The sequence below is a fragment of the Mustela nigripes genome, chromosome 2 (genome assembly GCF_022355385.1).
Source record: "Mustela nigripes isolate SB6536 chromosome 2, MUSNIG.SB6536, whole genome shotgun sequence".
In the NCBI taxonomy this organism is placed as follows: Eukaryota; Metazoa; Chordata; class Mammalia; order Carnivora; family Mustelidae; genus Mustela; species Mustela nigripes.
Window position 1 is genome coordinate 15,277,568 of NC_081558.1, and position 20,926 is coordinate 15,298,493.

The window sequence follows — 20,926 nt, forward strand, 5'->3', positions numbered from 1 at the left end:
AAAAAAAAAAAAAAAAAAGACCTTGGCTTCCCTCTGCAGAGGCCCTGTTTGCTTGCACCGCGCACTCCCACCAGTAGGGGGCTCAGTTTCTCCGCATCCTCCTCAGCTCCTGTTCCGCCAGATGTTTTACTGGGGCCATCCGGGTGCTTGCTCTTGGCCCATCGCTGACATTCTCCTAAGGCCTAATGATACTGAGCATTCTTTATAAAATAGACTTCTACGCTCAGCAGTAAAAAGAGGCAAAATGGATGAAGCTCAACAAAGAGAAAAAAGTGAAAGGTGCCAGACCCCAAAGACCACATACTGAGTGATTCCATCTATATGAAATGTCCAGGAAGGGCAGATCATAGAGAGAGGAGCTTGTGGCTGGGGATGGGGGCGACTGACTGGATGGGCACGATGGGAACGTTTTCGATGTGGTGGAAATGCGCTGGCTTGTGATGATTGCACACATGTAGCTAAAAATTAAACTTCAAAATGGCTTCATTTTATGGGTTGTCATTTATACCTCCCTAAAGCTGAGGAAAAACAATTTTAAAAATTAACGCACAGTTGAATTCCCAAAGAGTATCAGTTAATCCCTAAGAGCCAGAAACAAACAAAAAAAGGATCTAAAAATCAGTGTAGGGGGCACCTGGTGGGCTTGACGGTGGAGCATGGGACTCTTGGGCTCAGGTTTATGAGTTCAAGCCCCATGTTGGGGGTAGAGATTACTTAAAAATAAAATTCTTAATAAAAAGAATAAAATTCAGCATAAGGTGGAAAAGAGAAACTGCGATCACTCTGGAGGTGGGAGAAGGTTGGAATACTGAAGCTGGTACTGAAGAGGCTCGGGTCTTACCCACCTATGGGGGTCTCTAGGCGCTGCTGGAGCAAATGACCAGAAACTGGGAGGCTAAAAACAAACATTCTCTCATCGCTTCTGGAGGCCAGAAGTCCAGAACCAAGGTGGTGTTGGCAAGGCTATTCTCTCCGAGGGCTCCAGGGAGTGTCTGTTCATTGCCTTTCTCGTAGCTTGCGGTACTGATATAAGTCCTTGAAACGTATCTTTTCGGGGGGACACAATTCAACCTATAAACTGCAGTTATCAGGGCTATCCAGGCTTTAACTTGAGCCGCAAAACCACCCCGTGAGAGAGAGTGGCGAAGGACTTCTCACGAAAACTTCCTGAATGGGGAAAAAAAAATGCTCAACAGTTCACTGTGAAATCATGCTAAACAAAAAAGCCCATACAGATTACATAAACTATTTTTTAACGTGTGCTGTATATAAAACTATGCCTAGACATTAAGTACTCTAATAATGATCTCCCTGGAGAGAGGAAGTAGTCCTTGATACGCTCCAACATTTCTCTTCGAAAGCCATGTACTACTTTTTACACACAAACATTTTAAACATTTAAGTGCACAGGAAATGGGAAATCAGGTCAGCCCCAGTTATCTGAGCGGAGAGGTTATGGGCGATTTACTCTCTTTTTTAAATCCTCCGAGGATTGCGCATCCATCTGGGCCTTCTGATTTGTCAGAGGCCCTCCCCGGACCCGCCTCCCCGCCGAGTGCCGGGGTCTCCAGCGCCCTCTGCCGAGGCGTCTTTCCACTTTGCGTCTCCCGAACCGGAAGGTGCCGGTGAATCCCCTGGGGCTCTTGTTGAAATGCACATTCCGATCAACGGGTCTTGGGCGGGCCCGGGACTCCGCACTTTTAACCAATTCCTGGGGAAAGCGGATGCTGGCCCACACCCAGTGGCAAAGACTGACACTGCCGGGGCCCGGAGTGTTGTTCTACAGCAGCAACCACAGCGGCTTCCGACCGCAGCCACGGACAGCTCCCGGGTCAACCTACGGAGGCCAACGGCCGCCGCACGGAGGCCCCCGGGGCTCGGCCCCGCCCCTCCGAGGCCCTCGCCGCGCCCGGAATTTGGCTCCCTGCTCACGTGGGCGCCGCGTCACGTGAGGCCGCCGCCCAATCGCGGCGCGCGTTCGGTCCCGCTGGTGGCGGGCGCGGGGAGAGGTGGCGGCGGGCACCATGGCCGAGGGGCCGCAGTCCCCCGGCGGCGCCGTGTGCCCGACCGCCTACCCCGACGCCCCCGCGGAATTCCCCCCTCACCTCCAGGCCGGCGCGATGCGGCGCCGCTTCTGGGGAGTGTTCAACTGCCTGTGCGCCGGCGCGTTCGGGGCCCTGGCCGCCGCCTCCGCCAAGCTGGCCTTCGGCAGCGAGGTCGAGCCCGGGGCGCCTCTGCGGCCGGCGGGCGGGTGGGCGCGGGCGGAGGAGGGGCGCTGCAGGGCCTGCGAGGCTCCGGGGAGGGGGTTGGATTGGGGTTGGGGGCGCAGGGCGAAGCCTCACGCCAGCAGGTCTGTTCGCCCGCTGCAGTCAGCTGGGGGGCGGGAGAGCATCCCTGCATTCCAAACCCGTCAAATCCTCGTCCAGTGTAGGCGGTAAGAGCCCTGAGCCTCTTCCCTACCAGGGACCTGCAGTCTGTCCTCCGACTGGACTAGTTCGCGTTCCTACATCCACTCTCTGCCTCTCACTTTAAGTCCCTTGTGCCTGAACATTTCTCTCCACGTGACTCTTAGGTGAGAAGCCCGTTGCCCATCTCTTTGCTCCGTAATTAACAAGTTTTTGTTTTTTTTTAAGATTTTTTATTGATTTGTTAGAGAAGAGAGAGAGCGCGCAAGCACAGGCAGACAGAGTGGCAGGCTAGAGGCATAGGGAGAAGCAGGCTCCCCGCCGAGCAAGGAGCCAGATGTGGGACTCGATCCCAGGACGCTGGGATCATGACCTGAGCTGAAGGCAGCCGCCCAACCAACTGAGCCACCCTGGCATCCCTTAACAAGTGTTTTGACCGGTATACCCCGCTGCCAGGAAAACTGGGAGTTTGGGATACGTAGGCATAAGAGAGGACAGAGGAGCATTCTGGACACCACCTTCCTCAACCTACCGCTTTCCTGAGAACCCCTAAACTGCCTCCCCACGTCTGCGGTAGTGGACCTCTGCCCCTCTAATCCTGAGTGGTAGGCCAGTGTCTGCTGCTGGAGGGGTTTCTCTGCCCCAGCGCCCCACGGTTAGGTCCTGACCTGGACAGTGGACAGACTGGCCCATGCCAGCCAGCCTGTTTAGGGCAGAACCACCATGCTTGAGGTTAGTGTCCTGTTGGGTATAATTCCGGAAGCCCAAAAGGGATGAGTACCTGGACTAGGATGAGGTTTCCTAGTCTGTTTCGTTGTGCTCCAGGTCTCAATAACTACCTCAGCAGGTTGCCCTAGTGCATACGAGGCTTTTGTGAGAATTCTGCAGGCACAAGCTTTCCTTTTTTTTTTTTTTTTAAAGATTTTATTTACTTGACACACGGAGAGAGATCACAAGTAGGCAGAGCATCGGAGAGAGGGAGAGGGGGAAGCAGGCTCCCTGCTGAGCAGAAAGCCTGATGCCTTGCAGGGCCTGATCCCAGAACCCCGGGATCACTACCAGAGCTGAAGGCAGACACTGAACGGACTGAGCCACTCAGGCGCCCCAAGACATCCTTTCCTTAAGACACTAATAGAGTCAACAGCTAGAAAACTGGTACAAGAAATAAGAGTATGAGGGTCACCTGGGTGGCTCAGTCAGTAGAGCATGCACTGCTTGGTCTTGGGGTTGTGAGTTTGAGTCCCACGTTGGGTGTAGAGATTACTCAAAAATAAAATCATTTTTAAAAAGAAAGAAACAATAGTATGATATTTAGATGAGCACCCCAGAGGAGGCAGCTCTGTCTGCAAGCAGGTTTTGTTTTTTTTTTGTTTTTTTATATTTTATCCATTCATTTGACCGAGATCACAAATAGAGAGGCAGGCAAAGAGAGAGGGAGAAGCAGGCTTCCCGCTGAGCAGCGAGCCCGATGTGGGGCTCGATTCCAGGACCCCGAGAGTACAACCCAAGCCGAAGGCAGAGGCTTAACCCACTGAGCCACGCAGGCGCCCCTGTTTTCTAATCGAAAACCAAGCAAGGGGTCTGCATGTTCTTTGTGCAGGAGGCTTAAGATCCTTTCCTTTCCAGGTTCTCACCTTTAAAAAAGGCTGCAAGGACTCAAAGTGATGTCTGGGATCGCTAGTTGAGTAGCGGGGGTTTTCCCTGAGCAGGGCTGTGTCCTGGTTAAGAGCATGGAGCCACTGCCTGGTTTTCAATCCTGGAGGCTTCCACGGGCTAGAGGCACTTGAGGCAAGTTACTAATGCCTTAGGTTCCTTATCTGTAAAGCGAAGTTAAGGAATAAATGAGAATGCACTTAAGACACTGGCCACAGGGCCTGGCCCAGAGTGAAAGCTCCCGAATGCCCAGAAGGACTGGCCTGAGTGTCCTGTAGCCTGCACGGGGTGGGGGTGGGGGGCATGGTGAATTCATGCTTTATCTGATGCCGGGAAGTGAGGACTCTGCCCCCCGATTTGCTCTCACTATATATGGACTAATAACTACTTGCCCTCTGCTCCAGTCCCCAACACCAGCAAGGGACTTGTGTTCAAAACAAAGTACTGGTTACCGATTAGCTTTTTGCTCTGCCCCAGGGCACCTGGCTGGCAAGACGGCCAGGTAAGTCTCAGTTTATTTCAGCTATAAAATGGGTGCGCTGAGCCCAGCGTTAGGTGGAGTGCTGTGCAGGAAAGCTCTGAGGACCACCTACCCTGGCCATGGCAGGATCTCAGCAGGGCCCAGCTGCGCATAATCAGGCCCCTGGGAGTGCTGTGAGGGGGGCCGAAGGTCCGCTGTGGCTGGGCGTGGCCGCAGTGACACTTTATCCCGCAGGTGAACATGGCCTTCTGCATCTTAGGCGTCATCATGATGGCGACCACCAATTCTCTGATGTGGACGTTCTTTAGCCGGGGCCTCAGTTTCTCCATGTCTTCGGCCATTGCGTCCGTCACGGTGACATTTTCAAACATCCTCAGCTCGGTGAGTAGCCTTGGGGGTGCAGTCCCCCTGTCCCAAAGCTGGGTTCCGGGGAAGTTGGGGGAACTCCCGCCCTCCTAGACAGGAGCCAACTTGAGTTTGGGCGGTGGCTTGACCCCTGATGGCTGCTCCTCCCATCTCAAACCCTGGCCGAATTCTCCAGCTAGCTGGGTACGAAGTCTAACTTTTTAAAAAGGCCTCCCGGCGTGCGGCCCTTCCAGGCTGCAGCCCTCATTCTCAAGTCTCGGCCGCCTCTGGGCAAACGGATGCATAGGGCTCTGTGAACTTGAGCATGAGATGGGGAGGGCGGATGCTCTTTCCTCTGATAGCCTGAGGTCAGCCAGGTGGGTCTGAGCCCCATCGGTCCTGCCGTTGAGGGAGGGAGGATCAGCCAGTTTAGATCAGCAAACACCCGGCGCCAGCTCTGTGCTGGGCCTTAGCGGCTGGCCTCTTGCTGGTCTTTCTTGTGCACTTGGCTCGGGGGCCGGGGCTGGGAGGAGGGCACCCTCCCCTGCCCCCGCGGGTGAGCCAACCATGAATAGTGACTTGTGAAAGGTGACAGCTGGGCTCAAGCCCCCGACTTCCAGCTCCAGACCTTTCCTCCTGCCCCAGGAGGGCATTCGGCCCCAGGGGGAGTGAGGCGGTGCCTACTCACCACGGTCAAGTCCTGCGGGCACATGTGGCCGTGACCTCACCGCGGTCTCTGTCTCACAGGCCTTCCTGGGTTTTGTGTTGTATGGAGAGTGCCAGGAGGTCTTGTGGTGGGGAGGCGTGTTCCTCATCCTCTGCGGACTCAGCCTGATCCACAGGAAGCTGCCCCCCAGTGGGAAGGCCACCGCCGAACGCAAGCAGCAGTAACAGCAGGTGCCGGGGGAACCCGCCAGAGAGACAGCACAGCGGCCCGGGTGCGGGATGGCATGTGGGGACCACCTCCCGGGCCTTCTGACCATTGGCCAGGTGGAGATGTTCCTGAGGGAAATGGGCCCCTGACCCAGCAGGCTCGAGGGTGGCCCGCCGCAGCTTCTGGAAGGGGAAGGACAGGCGCACGCGTGTTCGGCCTGAAGCCTTCTCGATACACATGGGTGGTGCTTTCAATGCTCACAACCCTGACCCCCACCCCAGTGCCCCGTGGCAGACGCTGGAGACCCCGGGGTCGGTCTGCGGGGTGTTGGGCCTCGAGACCGCGCTGTAATTGCAATCCTGTGGCCGGACGGAGGGCCGGCAGGTGACACTGGGGTGCGTTCCGGGGGAGCTTTCCGACACCTCCACGCGGCTGGACCGGGGTACCTGCGTCATGCTTCTGCAGTTCAGCGAGGGAAGGGAAGCTGGATTAATAAATCTTTTGGTTTGTAAATGAAAAGTAGCCGGTGTGGAATCTTAATGCTTTCCTATGCGCCCTCCCCTTTTCTTTCTTTTCCTGATATTTTGGAATAAGAGGAAGCAACCTGGGTGAGCCTCAGCCATTGGAGTTGGGAGCTGCCCTCGCCCCCTGGACCCTGGGGCTCAGCTGCCCGCCCAGCTCGAGCTCGAGCACATAGTCCCTTCCTGATGCCACCCAGGCTGGATAGCGCTCTTCAGTTTCAGCAGCATCTGCCCGTTTTCTTGGTGCGCCAAGAGGAAGGCCTGACCTCACTTTGGGGACCTAGTTTTGTTTTACTTGGTGGGAAAGGAAGCCGGCTCAGAGGCTGCTCTTGCCTCCTCATTCTCCCTGTAACCCTCTCTGCCCTTTGATTGTTTTTCTCGGATCCCTGTGACTTTATCGTATCTGACGCAGTGTGAGTGTAATTCCTACTCCCAAATGGTCTGTATGCTCCTTGTGAAAGACCCTAGAGGACCCGCACCCAAGGACACACTCACAGACCACTGGATGCAATAAGCAAGAGGATTTTATTCGGGCATGCTCGGACTCCCAGGGACACTTGACCATGAAATCCGCGAGGGATGGGTCAGTGTCTGAGAGCCCCGATCTGTTTCGGGAGTCCCTTAATATAGAATTTTACAGTCCATTACATCAGAGCCCTCACTTTTCTAGCCAGTAATTTCAAAGCATTACAGTAAGGCCTACACATAGGTAGCCAATCCTTTAAAACCAACCATACATTCTGGCCAGTCACCGTTCAGGTAGTGTACAGTAGAGGGTACGTGTTGAATTGCACGTTTCTAACCTTTATCTGTATACGTGCTGAACCGCACGTCTCCAGCTAGTGTACGTACGTCTCCGGCCTTGGTACAGGTTGCGTCTCCAGCCTTGGTACGGGAGGCAACCCTTATCAATTTTACTTAGTAGTAGGGGAAATTCTTAACAGGGGAAGGGTATAACTTTATTTGATTACACAGCGAACGAGGGTTTAAGCAATTTTTCATTTCTTAGCAAAGCATTAGAAGCATTATTATACAGAAGCCAGAAACAGCTGGGTTAAACACAGATTTTTGCTATTCGTTATCCTGTTATGCTGCTTGCTGACTCCCTTATCTATGGTCAGCTGGCCACAGTTTCTTAGTTAGCATAAGCTGGTTATAAAAAGAATGTTAAAACTTATAGGCTATACTATAGTTCTGACCTGGGGTCCTTCACTTGTTCCCTCGTGTGGAGCTTCAAGTTCTTTGTGTGGGGTGGGGAGGCTTCCCCGGGATGTCCCAGGGCCCTCGCAGCTCTCTTCAAGGCTGCCTGCCTCCATGTCCGTTTCAGACACTCCCTGCAGGGGGAGGGACTTGGTGGCCAGGAGGCAGTGGGGGAGGGGGAGGGACAAGGGACATGTCCAGGCTGCCCCTCCTCTCCGCCCAGGGGAGGCCCTGTAGGCCCTCCTCAGCCCTGCTTGGCCCTCTAGGACTCATCGGACAGCTGACAGATGAGCTTCCAAAAACCGTCCTGTGGCTCCTAGTGAGTGGGATCCGGCCTTAGTGCACCTCTCCAGCCCTCACACCCCCGCTCACCACGCTTGAGTTACCCCCCACACTTGTATCTCAACAGTTCTCGAGTCTAGCGTGTCCAATCCCGCCTCCGTGCTTGTTTGTTTGTTTTTTTTTTTTTTTTTTGCAGGAATAGGAAAGCCCATCCTAAGAGTCATAGGCGTCCTTAAGGGGCCCCTGAATAGCCAAAACAATCTTGAGAAAGAAAAACAGTGTCTGAGGACTTACCCACCCTGAGGACTTACCCACCCTGATTCCAAACCTTACTGCAAAGCTACATAATGAAAACGGTATAGTACCAACATCTAGACATGAACCAGGGGTACGGAGTCGAGAACCCAAGCCCCTTGAGAAGAGCATCGAGACCCTTCAGTGGGAAAGGGCAGTCTTTTGGCAGCTGGTGCTGGAGAAACTGGATATCTGTATGCAAAAGAATGAAGTTGGACCCTTTCATCATATAGAAAATGGAACTCAAAATGAATGGAAGACCTAAAATTAAGGTTTATTTATTTATTTGTCAGAGAGAGAGGACAAGCAGGCAGAGTGGCAGGCAGAGGCAGAGGGAGAAGCAGGCTCCGCACTGAGCAGGGAGCCCAATTCAGGACTTGATCCCAGGACCCTGGGATCATGACCTGAGCCAAAGGCAGTGGCTTCAGTGACTGAGCCACCCAGGCATCCCTTGAAGACCTAAAATTATAAGAACTAAAACTACGAGCTCTTAGAAGAAAACCCAGGAAAAGCTTCATGACATTGGGTTTGGCAATGATTTTTTTGACACCTAAGGCACAGGCAGCACAAAAGAGAAATAAATTAGACCTCATCAAAATTGAGAATTTTTGTACATCACAGGACACCATCAAGAGAATGACTACAGGGGCGCCTGGGTGGCTCAATGGGTTAAGCATCGGTCTTCAGCTCAGGTCATGATCTCAGGGTCCTGGGATCGAGCCCCGTATTGGGCTCTCTGCTCAGCATGGAACCTGTTTCCCCTTCTCTCTCTGCCTGCCTCTCTGCCTACTTGTGATCTCTCTCTCTGTCAAATAAATAGAACCTTTGAAAAAAAAATAATAAAATCCACTCTTGAAAAAAAAAAAAAAGAAGAGTGAACACATAACCTACAGAATGTGAGATATTTTGCAAATTATAGATCTGAAAAAGGATTAATATCCAGAATATATAAAGAACTTTTACAACAACAAAAAAATTCAACTTCAAAGCAGGCAAAGGACATGAACACACATTTCTCCAAAGAAGATACATAGATAGCCAAGAAGCCCATGGAAGGGGTTTCTTGGCCATCTGTGTATGACCAAGTCGCTAGTCACCATGAAAATGCCAATCTAAACCACAATGAGATAGCGTCTCATGCCGATTAGGAAGGCTATCATCAGAACAAAACAAACCACAAAAGATGACAAGTCTTGGTGAGAGTGGAGAATGTGGAGCCCTTGTGCATTGCTGGTGGGAATGTAAAATGGTACCATGGTGGGGGATAGTTTGGCAGATGCACAAAAAGAATTGAAAGCAGAGACTCACACAAATACTTGTGTTCATAATATGTTAATTACAATGACCAGAAGGTGGAAACATTCTGGATAAACAATGTGGTAATATACATACAATAGGCTGTTCAGCTATAAAAAGGAATGAAGGTCTAACACACGGGCTGTAGAGATGAACCTTGTAAAGTTTGTTAAGCTAAATAAGCCAGACACCAAGTGACAAATAGTGTCTGATCCCACTTACGTGAGAGGCCAAGGAGAGGCAAATTCACAGAGACAGAGAGTAGGAAGGGGGTTGCTCTGGGACAGAGAGGAGAGGAATAGGGAGTTAGTGTTCAATGGAGACAGAGTTCCAGTTTGGGGCAAAAACGTTCTGGAGATGGATAAGTAGGGACTGTTGCACGACATAGTGTTTTTAACACCACTGAATTGTCATTTACTTTATTTTATTTATTTATTTATTTATTTATTTATTTTTCAAAGAGAGAGAAAGAGATCACAAGTAGGCAGAGAGAGAGAGGGGGAAGCAGGCTCCCCGCTGAGCAGAGAGCCCGATGCGGGGCTCGATCCCAGGACCCTGAGATCATGACCGGAGTCGAAGGCAGAGGCTTAACCCACTGAGGTCATTTACTTTAAAAAAAAAAAAAAAGATTTTATTTATTTATTTGACAGACAGAGATCACAAATAGGCAGAGAGGCAGGCAGAGAGAGAAGGAAGCAGGCTCCCTGCTGAGCAGAGAGCCCAATGCGGGGCTCGATCCCAGGACCCTGAGATCATGACCTGAGCTGAAGGCAGAGGCTTTAACCCACTGAGCCACCCAGGTGCCCCTAAATTTTATGTCTTAATTGTATTTGAATTGAAATTGAAATTGAATTCAATTTCAATTGAAAACCAAACCAAACTGAGAAAAGAGGGAATGGCAGGTGTAAAGTTTTTCCGGCGAGATAAAACACAACACCAGGCAAAGTGGGTGCAAGGCAAGATTTATTAAAAACACTCTCCGGCGAAGTTTCAGGGCTCAGGAGAAGGGGAGCCAGGACAGTTGCTTCAGGAGGAGGTGGGCACCCTCGGGCGAGGTTCCTGGACTCTGTAAAGCAGAGTGGCGGAAGTCGTGCCCAAGGCAGGGAGAAGGGGGCTTTTAAGGGGCCTCGAGGGGAGTTCAGGGGTCTTTTGGCAAGTTTCCCTTATTTGGATATTTCGCCTGCTCATCGGGGTCCCATTGGTCCACTGGAGCCTGGGGCGGGGGTCTCAGATTCCTGCTTGTCAGGGTCCCATTGGTCCACGGGAGCCCGGGGCGGGAGGGTTTTCAGATTCCTGCTTGGGTCTTGTTCTCCTGTCCGAGCTCAGGCTTTGTGGTGGGGACTTTGGCCATCTTAAGTAGCCCTTTCTTTCTGCCAGCCCAACAGCAGGAAGAAGGATTGGAGACAGCCAGCGGTGAAGTCACTTTCAATGAGATTTCCTACGAAATCTCCCTGCTTGAGCAGAGAGCCTCATGCGGGGCTTGATCCCAGGACCCTAAGATCATGACCTGAGCTGAAGGCAGAGGCTTTAACCCACTGAGCCACCCAGGGGCCCCTAAATTTTATGTCAGTAGGTGGCAGAGAAGATGGGGACAAAAGGGGCAGTGAACTATCAGTGGGGAGACTGAAAGTAAAAGGAAGACCTGAGCTGGGGTCCGGTGCACACTCAACGTCTCACTTGAGCAAGGCGTGCCGACATCTCACTCTCGTCTCGCAGAGGTCAGGACTTACGTCTGAGGGCAGAGCACCAGGTAAGGTGGCTGGATGTGGTCGGAGGGGCCCGTAGAAGTTCTTTTCTCAAAGTTCCTTACATTTCAAATCATGAAGAAAAGACAATACACCTCAAAAAGAAAATTGGGCAAAGTGCATGAGTTGATCATTCACAGAAGAGGAAGCTTGAACAGCTGAACACTAAAAAAAAAAAAAAAAAAAAAAAAAAGATTTATTTTTAGAGAGCGACAGCATGCAGAGAGGGGAGGGACAGAGAGAGTCTTAAGCAGCCTCTGCGTTGGGCCTGGAGCCGGATGGGGGGCCGGATGCGGGGCTTGACCTCTCCTTCCTGAGATCAGGACCTGAGTGAAAACGGGAAATCAGGTACTTAACTGCCTGGGTCACCCAAGCTTCTGGGGAAACCGAGAACAGGTAATAAACATTTGAAAAGCTTCAATCTCACTAGAGATAGGGAAATGCAAATTAAGACCACAGCCAGGAGAGAAGACGCAGACAGGCCTTACAGAGGCTGAAAATCCTTGCAAACAGCTCTTGGATAATGAACTTGTTTCCAGGGTGCCTGGGAGGCTCAGTGGGTTAAGTAAGCCTCTGCCTTTGGCCCAGGTCATAATCTCAGGGTCCTGGGATTGAGACCCGGGTGGGGCTCTCTGTTCACCGGGGAGCCTGCTTCCTCCTCTCTCTCTGCCTGTCTCTCTGCTTACTTGTGATCTCTCTGTCAAATAAATAAATAAGATCTTAAAAACTTTAAAAAAATAAAATAAAATAAGATCTTTAAAAACAAAACAAAACACTTGTCTCCAGCAGATGTCCCACCAGTGCTGGGGTGCTGGTGGCAGCGGGTTGGTGCTGCTGGGCTCACCCAGGTAACATCACCACCTGCCTGCGGTGCCTCCGTGTGGTCACGCTGCCTACACTGTGGTCCCATGAGCCGCCCTGCATTTATTCTCGAAACGCCTCCAGGACATCAGGACATTTCAGGGACCCAGGCAATCGTGGGAGGTGTGGTTAAAGGGTCATACAAGGGAGATCGTGCCATTCGCCACGCTGAGACCACCTGTTGGCTTTTAGAGAGAAGTAAGCCTGGTTCGCTACCTCATGCCGCTGTCCATGATAAATTCCAGAAAGGCCAAAGATGAAACTGTAAAGCAGAGAAGAAAACAAAGGCAGTGTGAAGAACCATCTTGGAGGGAAGATGTTTCCCAGGAAACTGGAAACCTAGAAACAAAGGGGAAGATAGAGAAACCAACTGCAGAAAAGTTAAAAAAATGTGTAGCAGAACTCGGAGCGGGGAGGTAATGAATAAACAGAAGCTACTCTGAAGCCTAAAAAGAGCTCCTATGGGGCGCCCGGGTGGCTCAATTGGTTAAGCCATTGCCTTCGGCTCAGGTCACGATTCTGGAGTCCTGAGATGGAGTCCTGCATCCGGCTCCCAGCTCCATGGGGCGTCTGCTTCTCCCTCCAACCTTCTCCCCTCTCATGCTCTCCCTCACTGTCTATCAAAGAAATTTAAAAAAAGAAAAAAAAAAAAGGCGCTCCTGTGGGTCCAAAGAAAATGACCCACATCCCAGACGGTGAGTGGGCAGTATTCTGTAGCCGAGAGTGGTCAGTGGTAAGATACTCAGTCTTACTTATAATAGGGGTTGTCATGAAACAACATCAAAACAGTAACGAGAGAGCCTCCCCCCGCATCAGATTGGCTGAGATGAACAGTTTTTTTTTTAATTTTATTTTTTAAGATTTTATTTATATATTTGACAGAGAGAGATCACAAGTAGGCAGAGAGGCAGGCAGAGAGAGAGAGGAGGAAGCAGGCTCCCTCCCGAGGACCCTGAGATCATGACCCAAGCCAAAGGCAGCGGCTTAACCCACTGAGACACCCAGGCACCCCGAGATGAACAGTTTAATAGGAGCAGAGTTTGGTTGGTTGGCTGGCTGGCTGGTTGGTTTTGAAAGGCATCTTCCCTTCTTTCTATGGGAAACCATAGAAACAAAACAGATCTATACAAGAGGATACATTTTGCCCCTGCCTGGGAGAGAACTCATTTCGCTCCTTCTAGGAGGGAGGCATAGGGTCTCCTGCAACGTGCAGGTGGAGATTACAGTTGGAAGCATCGCCCTTCCCTGTGGCCACGATGAAGCAAGCACCTGCTGTGTGCCGTGCCGGGGGCCACCTGCTCAGCCCAGAGACCCAGGACATCACTGCTCCTAACTTCAGGGGCTGTACGGTGTCCCCGGTTACAGTGCATTCCGCCCGTAAATATTTACTGAGCACCTACTATGTAACCTTGTATCACTCACTCAGCAAACACCTGCTGTCTGTCTACTGCATCCTGGGAACCCCCCGGGCTCTGGGGACAGGTCCCAGCTTTCCTCCACTTGCCTGTTCTAACAGAGGGAGTGGGACCCGCAAGCCAACAAGAGTACAAGACAATTTCAGAAAAGGACTCATGCGCTGAAGCGACCAAAGCCCGAGGGTCCCCAGGTGGGACCGAATCAGGTGGGGCTGAATCAGCCGGGGCGGGGAAGGCTTCTCTGGAGCCACTCCCCTGCCCCGCCCCAGCCCAGGCAGACCTGAGAGCAGGGGTCCTAGCAGGGAACGCAGCGAGTGCAAAGGCCCCCAGGGAGGGGACGCCAGCCACCCAATGGTGTCCTCTGAGGACCAGAGACCTGGTCGTTGCTGGGAGGTCGGGGGAGGGTGGGCAGGCTGGAGATGCCCACGGAGGGCCCTAGGCGGGCAATAGGAAGGGGGTGGATCTGATTCTAGGAGCAACAGGGAGTCCCCGGAGGTCATGATAGAGCCGAATGAATTTTTTTTTTTTTAAGATTTTAAGTGATCTCCATACCCAAAGTGGGCTTGAACTCACAACCCCGAGATCAAGTCTCATGCTCTACCAACTGAGCTGGTCAGGCACCCCGAACCAATGGTTTTAAAAAGGGCCTCCAAGGGGCACCTGGGTGGCTCAGTCGGTTAAAGGGTCTGCCTTTGGCTCAGGTCATGATCCCCAGGTCCTGGGAGCAAGCCCCGTGTCGGGTTTCCCACTCTGCAGGGAGTCTGCTTCTCCCTCTCCCTCTGACGCCCCAACCATACTCTCTCTTTCAAATAAATAAAACCTTAAAAATTAAAAAATAATTAAAAAGGGGCTCTGAGAGCTGGCAGGGTTGGCCGAGGCGTCACTCAGGGCGGAGGTCACAGGCGCCTTGTAACCTAATCTCAGAAGTGACATCGCAGCACTTTTCCTGCTTTCTTTTCTGGAAATGAGTCACCAGGCACAGCCCACACTCTAGGAGAGGGGGTTCCGCAAGGCAGGAGGCGGCCATCCCAGGAGCCCATGTGAGAGGCTGCCCAGCACACCTGAAGAGGGATTTGCTTTGTTCCCTAGGACCTAGAATTGCCCATTAGGATTTTTGCAGGTTTCCTTGGGGCTCAGCGTCTGTCCGCCTTCCCTCCCCCCAATTGCTCTCAAGTCAGCATGGGTCCCGAAGGCACAAGCATGAACGGTGCCACGAGGCGGGACAGGAGGACACCTACAGCCTGGGGTGTGGGGGGCGGGGTTATGATGGTGTCAGCCAGACCTTCCTTCTGGCCACTCCTGGCTGTGGGGATGGACTTTCCTCCTTTCTTTCTTTCTTTTCTTTTTTTAAGATTTTGGTTATTATTATTCTTGAGATGGGCACAGAGAGCACGAGCAAGCGGGAGGAGCAGAGGGAGAGGGAGAAGCAGACTCCACGCGGAGCCAGGAGCCTGATGTGGGACTCGATCCCAGCACCCTGGGATCATGCCCCGAGCGGAAGGCAGACGGCTAACCAACTGAGCCGCCCAGGCGCACCAGCCTTTGCTCTTTCTGGTTGGAGGGGTGCAAAGCGCCGTCCAGCCACGCCACCTGAGAGGTCGCTAGAGGCCCAGGCCGCACTCTCTTTTGAGGCTCCTTTGTAAATTCAACCCCAGCAACTGGGGCACCTGGGAGGCTCAGTGGGTTAAAGCCTCTGCCTTCGCCTCAGGGTCCTGGGAGCGCATCGGGCTCTCTGCTCAGCAGGGAGCCTGGGATCACGCCTGCTTCCCCCTCTCACTCTCTGCCTGCCTCTCTGCCTACTTGTGATCCCTGTCAGATATAAATAAATAAATAAATAAATAAATAAATAAATAATCTTTAAAACCCAGCAACCTCTAGAACAGGCTTTGGAAGTTGTGGCCTATTGCAAAACCCCAATTTAACAAACCAAGAGCTTTGATATTCGGGAAGCAGGAGGGAGTGTGACTGGGCTTTTCACCAGGCCTGATGAAGTTTGCAAAGAACATTTGTGCGCGGGCCAGCAGAGGAGGCATGTGGTTCCAAGATTGCTTACTTATTTTCTCATGACTTACCTAGCCCTTACTATGTGTCAAGCACTGTCATAAATGCTTTAAAAGAGGAACTTAATGGCTTTGCCCTTTCTCTGGCTTTGGTAAAGTGGAAGGACTGTCCAGCTGGGGCTTGTTGGAGGGTGAGAGAGAGGGAGGTCACTTCCAGCTAATTTCAAAACAGAAGATGCCCCAACAGGCATCAACATGTCATCTGTGAAACAAGCCCAGAGGGAGGGAGGTGTTTTAAAGATTACTGGTTCACAGAGGTGGAAACTGAGGCACAGACAGGTGGGCATCCGTCCCAGGTCACACGGTGGGTACGTGCACTGGCTTCTGGGAGCCCATCCAGACAGGCCGTGGACCCCGTGTGTTCTGCAATGCTCTGGGGGTGGGGTGGGGTCCTGGGGGGGTGGCCAGGCTGGGCTGTGCCACCAACATTCTGTTCCCCTGTGGGTGGACACGGTCGCCACCCCCCGATGTCTGTCAGATGAACGTGCAGGACAAGTACGGTGACTCCCCCGGAATTGGGTCTGGGGGCTCCCAGAAGGGCATGGCCAGCACCTGTGGATGGGGAGACCCCGGTTGCTGCTCACCTTGCCTGGCATCGTTTCTGTGCCAATAGCGCGGGGCACCACACACGCAGTGAGACCCTCTGCGATTCAGAATGTGACATAGGAAGAACCTCGCAGTGGACATCCAGCTGCAAGAGATGGCAGAGACCCTATATGGTACGGCCCTCGCCGCCTGCCTCCCTTGCCCAGGAATTTTCTAGCACAAGCCCAGTCTCCAGACCCCCCCACCCCAGCCCCAAGGTTCCACTCTGGGGACTCCCCAGCCTTTCAGGGTCGGGGAGCTGCAGGCAGGCAGGTGTCCCCTGCTCCTGAAATGCAGTATTTGTCAAAACGTGGCCCCGTGGCCCTCTGCTCCTGTATCAGCTGCGGGCGCGTGTGAATGCAGAGTCCTGGGCTGGCGCCCTCACCCTGAGGAGCATGAGCACTCAGGTTAGAGCCACTGCCTCCCTTTGCAGGAAGGGCTCACCTGGGAGCCGCCGGGGACGGGGCCCTTGGCCTGTTTTATGAATTTGCTGGATCTGCTGCTTCTGTCCCGTCTCCTCCGCTGCAGCCCTCTCAGGGCCAAGCGAGCACCATGCACCCCAGCACCCCTCTGTCCTCCCCATGCACTGCTCCCCAGGCATGAAGCTGCTTTTGAGACCCTGAAGCCTCCGCACCAGGGCACAGACAGATCAGGTCAGCCAAGGGGATTTTGACATGGACCAGCCCAGGAGGAGGAGTACTTTATTTTATTTTATTTTTATTTTTATTTCTTATAAATATTTTATTTATTGGGGCACCTGGGTGGCTTAGTGGGTTAAGCCTCTGCCTTTGGCTCAGGTCATGATCTCAGGGTCCTGGGATCAAGTCCCGCATTGGGCTCTCTGTTTGGTGGGGAGCCTGCTTCCTCCTCTCTCTCTCTCTCTCTCTGCCTGCCTCTCTGCCTACTTGTGATCTCTGTCTGTCAAATAAATAAATAAAATATTTTAAAAGATTTTATTTATTTATTTTTTTGACAGAGAGATCACAAGTAGGTCCGATCCCAGGACCCTGAGATCATGACCTGAGCCAAAGGCAGAGGCTTAACCCACTGAACCACCCAGGCGCCCCAGGAGCATTTCAAATAAGGGTGCCCTTTCCTGAGCTTTGGAGCAATGACGACACCCCCCAGGGCCCCACTTGAAGCCTCCCACCTTGCCCACCACCTCATGTCATCAGCGCTGGTGGCCCCTATGGGCACAGGACCCGGAGGCAGCATAGGAAATCCCCACCCCCACCCCAAGAGGTGTCCCCTGGTCTGGAGACACTCTGGCAGGGACGCAGGCTGCCCCAGGGTAAAGGCCGGCCCAGCCCGGGAGGGTCAGCTTCCCATGCGCGGCAGTCCTGGGCAGGCGCAGGGGAGGGAGACCCCAAGCCTGCAGCTCCCCACTCCCTTGAGCAGGGGTCTGTTGCCTTCCGGGGGGAGGTTCCTCCTCACATCCACTGAAAGCCCTGCTTTGTGAACTGAAGCTGCTCCTTCTTGCTCTGCCCTCCAGAGGCTTGCTCCAGTGATCGATATGCTTTTAATTAAACTCCCGACTGCTTCAAAAGGACTGCCTGGTCCCCTGGGTCATTGCTTTTTCTTTCGGCAAACAAGCTTCTTCTGGTATCGTGCTGGGGAACACGTGGGCCCTGGGGGAGCCATCGGCCCTCTGAACTTCCCAGGTCAAGGGCCTCTCTTGACAGGTGGGCCTTCTTCCTTGGGCCCTACTCAGGATGCCGAGGGTGGGGGTTGGGGGTTGGGGGATGGGCTCTTCTCAAAGGCAATAACCCCAGCCAGACCCACCCTGGCAGAGGCCTGGGTTGAAGGGGAGTTATTCGGTGTGTAACGTGCATGACATTTGGGGGCGATGGCCTGTTTTCTAAAGTCAAAACCCCTCAATGCCTGACCCTCTTGCTCCCAGTGCCCAGCGCCCTGGCATACAGTAGGTGTTCAATAAATGTTCATTGCCTGAAAGGTGAGTTTTCCTTCTGCTAGAAATCACCCCCTGGAGGGATAACCCAAAGAAGTTGGGTGAGTAACTCTCCATCCACAGCTCCTCCCTGTGTGGGATCACTTGTCTCCGGTGCGGGGATTGGAGGAGAGAGACTTTCTCAGAGGTCCCCTTGAGGTGACTAAGAGGAAGGGCTCCGCCGCCCAAGGGTCCAGCTGGGTATCTCCTGCTGAAGACAGGAGACTCCAGCCACTGAGGTCAAGCAAAAAGCTTTTTATTCAGAGCATAAGGTGGGGGTTTGTGCCCAGTCTCCCCGGCTGTGGCCCTCGTCGTTTTGACAACAGCTGCGATCCTGTCAGTTCGAAGCAAGTACAGTGTTAGGCTGTTGGCAGCTGCCGCGCCTGGAGGGAAGGCCACTGTGTCAGTGGTGACGGGAGGACAGTGAGGACAGGAAGCTCGGGGTTGGGTGGGTCACAGCTCCCACGTGGCCCCGTCTGGGCCCCCCAAACCAGGACTCCTGCCGCCGAGCTCCAGCTCGAGATGAGCTCTGTGGGCAGGGGGCCCGTCTGACCATGAGTGACAGGCCTCCCATAGCCACCAGGCACTCAGAGCTGGTTCCGGGGCCGCTGGAATCTCAGCAGCCCTCTGACCACCGGCCTTAAGTCAGTGGAGACCGACGCTGCCCCCGGTGACCAGGGGACCCCCTTCCCTTATTGTAATGGCCACCTCCTTGAGGGCTCCCGGGGTAGCATTGCCTTTCTCCACGGGGTACAGTCTTTGGTATCCAGTCGGCTGTCTGCCCCCCACCCCTCAACCCCAGGCTGCTTTCCAGGTTAGGACAACACAGGACAGGCCTCTGTGATGGGACAACGGCTCTCCCAGAGTGGCTAGTGGGCCTGGCCTTCCCAGATGGCAAGGGCATGGCCTTTGGAGCTGACCAGGTCTCTCGGCATTGACATAAGTAAATAAAGCTGTTGCGGACCAGGAAGACAGGCCCGCGGCCTGGGGGCTCTGGAGGTCTGCCATCACCCCTTATGGGATGTCTTCTGAGGGCCCTGCGCCGGGATCAGGACAGGTGACTCTGGGAACACCAGCCCCTCTGAGTAGGTAACCCTGGGCTTCAATCAGGCTCATCCTGACAAAGTGGGGTGTGTGTGTGTGTGTGTGTGTGTCCGTCTGTCTGTCTTCCTGGTTCATCGGTCTGTAGTCTGTGGTCACCACCCATCCCCCTCAGAGAGATGAAATGGACCCTATCTTGTGAGCAGTGGGCTTAAAACCCAGGCCCGAGAGATTTCTGGTCAGTTCTGCCCGTGTGGGTTGTGAGACTCTGTCCAGGCGGAGGTCCGTCCCCCTCTCCACAGGGCCTCTCCCCAACCCTGACCGCTGGGTGGCTCCCCGCTATCCGCCTCCGTGCCGAGTCTAATGTCTGTGGAACGGCATGGGGGCTGAGTGTGGCACTGCTGTCAGGACACAGTTACTGTCCTCGCCCACTTGGGTGCGGCCTGCGTGTGTGTGTGTGTGTGTGTGTGTGTGTGTGTGTGACTAGCCCAGTGCGGGGTCCTCCTCAGACTGAGCCGGACCCGCGCAGCCGCACCCGTCTCCTGGTTTTCACAGGCTCGGGGGAGCCTCTCCAGGGAGCAGCTGGGACGCGGCACCCTTTCCAGGCTGGTCTGCTCGGATGTGGGTGTCCTGCCCCGGGTCCCCAAGGCCAGCCCTGCTCTGTCCTTCCATCCTAACATCGTTCGGGCTCCGTCCATCCCCCAAAGAAGACAGACATCCCGAGAAAAGCCAAAGGCAAGTTCTTTTCCGCCCCTGCGCTGCTCCGCGCAGAGCTTTCATTGCTGGTGGGGCCGTGGCAGGTGCGGGGGGGCGCCCCGTCTCGGAAGGACACCCAGTCCTGCGCCGGGCAGACTCTTCTTGGACGGCCTCCGGGACTCTCTCCTCCTCCTGCTGCCCCCGTCCGCCCCTCACCAAGACCTGGCCCAACTTGGGGAGAGGAGGAGGGTGTACAGGGGATGGCCGTGGCCGCAAGCAGCCTGCGGGGATGGGTGGGGGGCTGGGGTGCAGGGCGGCACGTCCCAGCCACGCCGGGGCCACGACGCCCGCGTCCAGGTTGCCAGCGGCTTTCCAGTTTCTGGCCCCCCCCCGCCACGGCAGCTTCACTCATCTGTCACCTCCACGGAGTCCTCGTCCTTCCTCTCCTCTGACTGCTCCTCTGTGGTCTCCGTGTTGTCTGTTTCGGACAGCGAGGCCGCCTGCCGCACCCAGTCCCTGTCACTGAGAGGCTCTGGGTCGCAGGGTCCGGAGAAGGGGTTGAACCAGTTCAGGGAGAAGTCCCCACCAAAGGTCTCTTTCACTGACTTCCAGCTGCCCCTGCGCTCCCTGGGCTGGTGCTTTCGCTTGAGGCGCTCGATGCCCTGGGGGGACAACGGGATACAGAAGGTCAGCAGGGGTGATGGGGGATGCGGTAGGGACACAGCCGGACTGGGCCAGGTCAGGGCTGCGAAGCCCTGAGGGCCGGTGGGGCACGGGCAGGGTTGGAGGGAGCGGTGGGGAGCGGCACAGCAAGCGGGGGCCGGGGTCTGCCCAGCCTTGCCAGCCAGGCTGCTGCGGGGCCCAGGGCCGAGGACTAACCGCCCCTGAGAACACTAAGAAGACGAGCCCTCCCTGGGCATTTCTGGGCCACGCCCCCCAGCAGGTGCAGCAGACTCGGCATGAAGAAGGGGTGCAGGCAGTCAGGGGAGAGCGCAGGGTACAAACACGGGGGCCGCGGAAGCAGACTGTGTGCCCAGCATGCGGCGGGCAGCTGAGGGGGGCGCAGGGTCGCTGTGGGGGGGGCCCTGCTCCGGCGGCAGATGCGCCCCTGCTCCCAAGCTGCCCACTCACCTGTCTCTGGGCGTCTCAGCTGCCAGGCCACAGAAAGAGGGTGAGGGGAAAGGGGAGAAGCCCGCAGGAGTGAAAGGCATAGTCAGGTCAGCT

At 54.3% G+C, this 20,926-nt stretch overlaps 2 protein-coding genes and 1 long non-coding RNA gene across 4 annotated transcripts in view; 1 reads left to right on the forward strand and 2 right to left on the reverse strand.

Moving 5' to 3' along the window:
• Positions 1 to 1,963: 1,963 nt before the first annotated feature.
• TMEM42 (transmembrane protein 42) lies at positions 1,964 to 6,267 on the forward strand. Its single transcript, XM_059387802.1, has 3 exons — positions 1,964 to 2,216; positions 4,774 to 4,920; positions 5,632 to 6,267. The coding sequence occupies exons 1-3, from the start codon at positions 2,025 to 2,027 to the stop codon at positions 5,773 to 5,775; spliced, it is 483 nt and encodes a 160-aa protein (XP_059243785.1). The 5' UTR covers positions 1,964 to 2,024; the 3' UTR covers positions 5,776 to 6,267.
• Positions 6,268 to 10,296: 4,029 nt separating this feature from the next.
• On the reverse strand, positions 10,297 to 11,182 carry LOC132009769 (uncharacterized). Its single transcript, XR_009402055.1, has 2 exons — positions 10,994 to 11,182; positions 10,297 to 10,417 (listed from the first exon to the last, which is right to left on the reverse strand). It is a non-coding gene; the product is annotated as an uncharacterized LOC132009769 (long non-coding RNA).
• A 7,023-nt stretch (positions 11,183 to 18,205) lies between these two features.
• ZDHHC3 (zinc finger DHHC-type palmitoyltransferase 3) overlaps positions 18,206 to 20,926 on the reverse strand; it is a 54,924-nt gene continuing 52,203 nt past the window's right edge. For both annotated transcript variants that reach the window (XM_059389545.1, XM_059389543.1), the window contains one exon: positions 18,206 to 20,364. In XM_059389545.1, the coding sequence (XP_059245528.1) occupies positions 20,107 to 20,364 (258 nt within the window). In that variant the 3' untranslated portion in view covers positions 18,206 to 20,106. The remainder of the gene's footprint in view (positions 20,365 to 20,926) is intronic.